At 24.2% G+C, this 2,858-nt stretch overlaps 1 protein-coding gene across 1 annotated transcript; it reads right to left on the bottom strand.

Annotated features, from left to right (window-relative positions):
- Positions 1-783: 783 nt before the first annotated feature.
- On the bottom strand, positions 784-1,963 carry LOC100200072 (GTP-binding protein Di-Ras1). The gene has a single exon (XM_065788015.1). The coding sequence runs from the start codon at positions 1,810-1,812 to the stop codon at positions 1,141-1,143; it is 672 nt and encodes a 223-aa protein (XP_065644087.1). The 5' UTR covers positions 1,813-1,963; the 3' UTR covers positions 784-1,140.
- Positions 1,964-2,858: the final 895 nt, after the last annotated feature.

Here is a 2,858-nt window from a genome sequence, read left to right as displayed (position 1 = left end):
AGCAACCATTAGTTCTTCAGATAAAGCTGAGCGCTACATCGTTCATCAATACCTTTTGCCTTAATTTGTTCTTAAATTCATTAAATGTTGAAATTGTTTTAAGCTCATTAGTTAAAATTATATTCCATAATTTTGGTCCTTTAGTATAAATTAAAAACTCAGTCGCCGCATAATACTTTTTTGGTTGAATGTAACTGTTGTTCGAGAATCTGGTAAGATATTCTGATATATTTTGAATAATCATTTTAAATAACTAAATGGATTTTGAATATCTAAATATTTTGAATAAATAAATTCTGAATTATTTTGAATAACTAAATGGACGATTTTTATATGTGCATCTCTTTAACCTTTATATTTGAGCTGGACCCATCCCGTAGAATAAATTTATGATTTTTTCTAGTTTCATCTTAAAGTTTAAAGATGTACCACAAAATACGATTAAACAATTATAAAATATTTAAATATATTTGTCATACTTCATAAATAATTGCTTCAATTTTTTTATTTTCTACAGAATAATAAATAGACGTAAAAATTTTTAATAATAAAAAATAAATAATTTGCGGATTTATTAAAATAATTCCCATCCTAAAAGTTTCCAAGTGTAGTCTGTTTCCCATCAACCCATTACTTTTCACTCATCTCTAGGGAATCAAAGTAACACAATAATAACATTAGTTGTTAAAAACAACAACAAAAAAACAAAAAAAAAGAATTAAAAAAAAAATATTTATAAATTACGCAATGAAGTTAAAAACTTTTAAACAAAACAATTTCGGATTCGATTTAAATAAAATATATTTTTTTATTGTAATTTGAGAACTATAATTCGTGAACTAAATGTCAAGTTATCAAATAAAGAAACAAAAAACTTATTTTAAATACACAATTATTATGACTTTATACAAGTACTTCACACACAATGGAAGCTGTTTATCCAGAGAGCTTCTGTTTCAAAATATAACTAGATCTTCATGAATGGTCTTATCCTCTACTGCAAACTCAATCGGCATGAATCTTAGAATGCCGTAAAAACATGTAATGTTTACTTTTAAGGGAGCAAATGGTATTAAGTAGAATTTTGTCGGCAAGTGGCGATTTGCGCTGTTAAATTTCAATTTATCTTATATAAAATTATTACATCAAACTACATGCTGAACAAATGCTTTTCTTTTCATTAGTCTTCATTAATTTATCTAATCTTTTAATGGCGTCTTCATTCGGAGTCATGTTTGCTACAACGTTACTCAGCGCTGCTTCAAAGGCTTCAACGACGTTTATATTTAACTTTGCCGACGTAATGGTGTGCTTTGCACGTCCTCCTATTTCTTTTATAAAAGCATCAACAGCTTCATTTTTCGTACTTTCATCGTATTGTTGCTGTTTATCCATTTTAGTGCCAACTACAGTCATATAAACCTCGTGATTTTCCCCACGAATTTTAACCAAACGCTGGTAAAACAAAAACATTTCAGAAATAGAAACTTTGTTATTAACTTCATAAACAAAAATTATGCTATCAGCTTTATTGAAATACAAATCTAGCATTCCCGGAAAGTCCCATGATCCTGACATATCAATTACTCCAACATTAACACTATGCCCCATAACGCCGTAAGATTTTAAGTAAAATTCTTCGACAGTTGGTATATAATAGTCTTTATAATCTCCATTTATCCATCTGTTTACAAGCGAACTTTTACCAGTTTCACATTTTCCGACTAATAATAAGCCAACACAGTCCCTTTTTCTTAGTGTCTTCAATGCGTTACGACGACTTTTTGCATTACCCTGACGTCTTGTTTGCATTTTGAAAAAAGCTTTCAAGAACTAATTCTGATAAATAATACTAACAAGTATTATCATATCAAATTGATGCAGTAAAGATAACAAACTGATTCGAAACCAGAATTGGTACTTAATTGGTTTGTTTGCTGAATAGTAGTAAAAATATATGAATACAATTGAAATAAAAATAAATATTAAATTAAAAATAAAAGATAGCAATTATAAATGATTATACTAAATAATGTATTAGAAATAAATTCAACTTTAGAATTACATAACTTTTTTTTATATTGAATTTTATTTCAAATTGTTTAACGATACTATTTTATTTATACATAACAAATACAAACGGTTCAAAGAGCCAAAAATTTTCCGGTAAAATTTGATTCAAAACCTACAGGTAAATTTTAAATCGAAGAGAGTAAATTTTCCTTAAAAAAAAATATTTTTTTTATATGAATAATGAAAATAAGTAAAAAAAAAATTAAAAATTTACCAGGCGGTAAATTTTCAAAATTTTCCAGTAAATTTTACCTTCGCAACACTAGCGCACGCTTCTATGATTATCTTGTTTTTCTCGCACGCATGGTTAACATGACTGTCTAGCTTTTTTTTAATTTTCTTGTCTTCGCAACAAAAAAATCATAACCTCTGCTATTATTAATTATATTTATTATATATATATATATATATATATATATATATATATATATATATATATATATATATATATATATATATATATATATATATATATATATATATATATATATATATATATATATATATATACATATATATATATTAGGGTTATAGCTTTTTTTAACCCCATGCTATATATAAATATATATATATATATATATATATATATATATATATATATATATGTATATATATATATATATATATATATATATATATATAGCATGGGGTTAAAAAAAAACCCCATGCATATATATATATATATATATATATATATATATATATATATATATATATATATATATATATAAATATATATATATATATATATTTATATATATATATATATATATATATATATATAT

The sequence above is a fragment of the Hydra vulgaris genome, chromosome 01, assembly GCF_038396675.1.
Source record: "Hydra vulgaris chromosome 01, alternate assembly HydraT2T_AEP".
NCBI classification, from domain to species: Eukaryota; Metazoa; Cnidaria; class Hydrozoa; order Anthoathecata; family Hydridae; genus Hydra; species Hydra vulgaris.
This window is presented reverse-complemented; position numbering and strand designations above follow the sequence as displayed.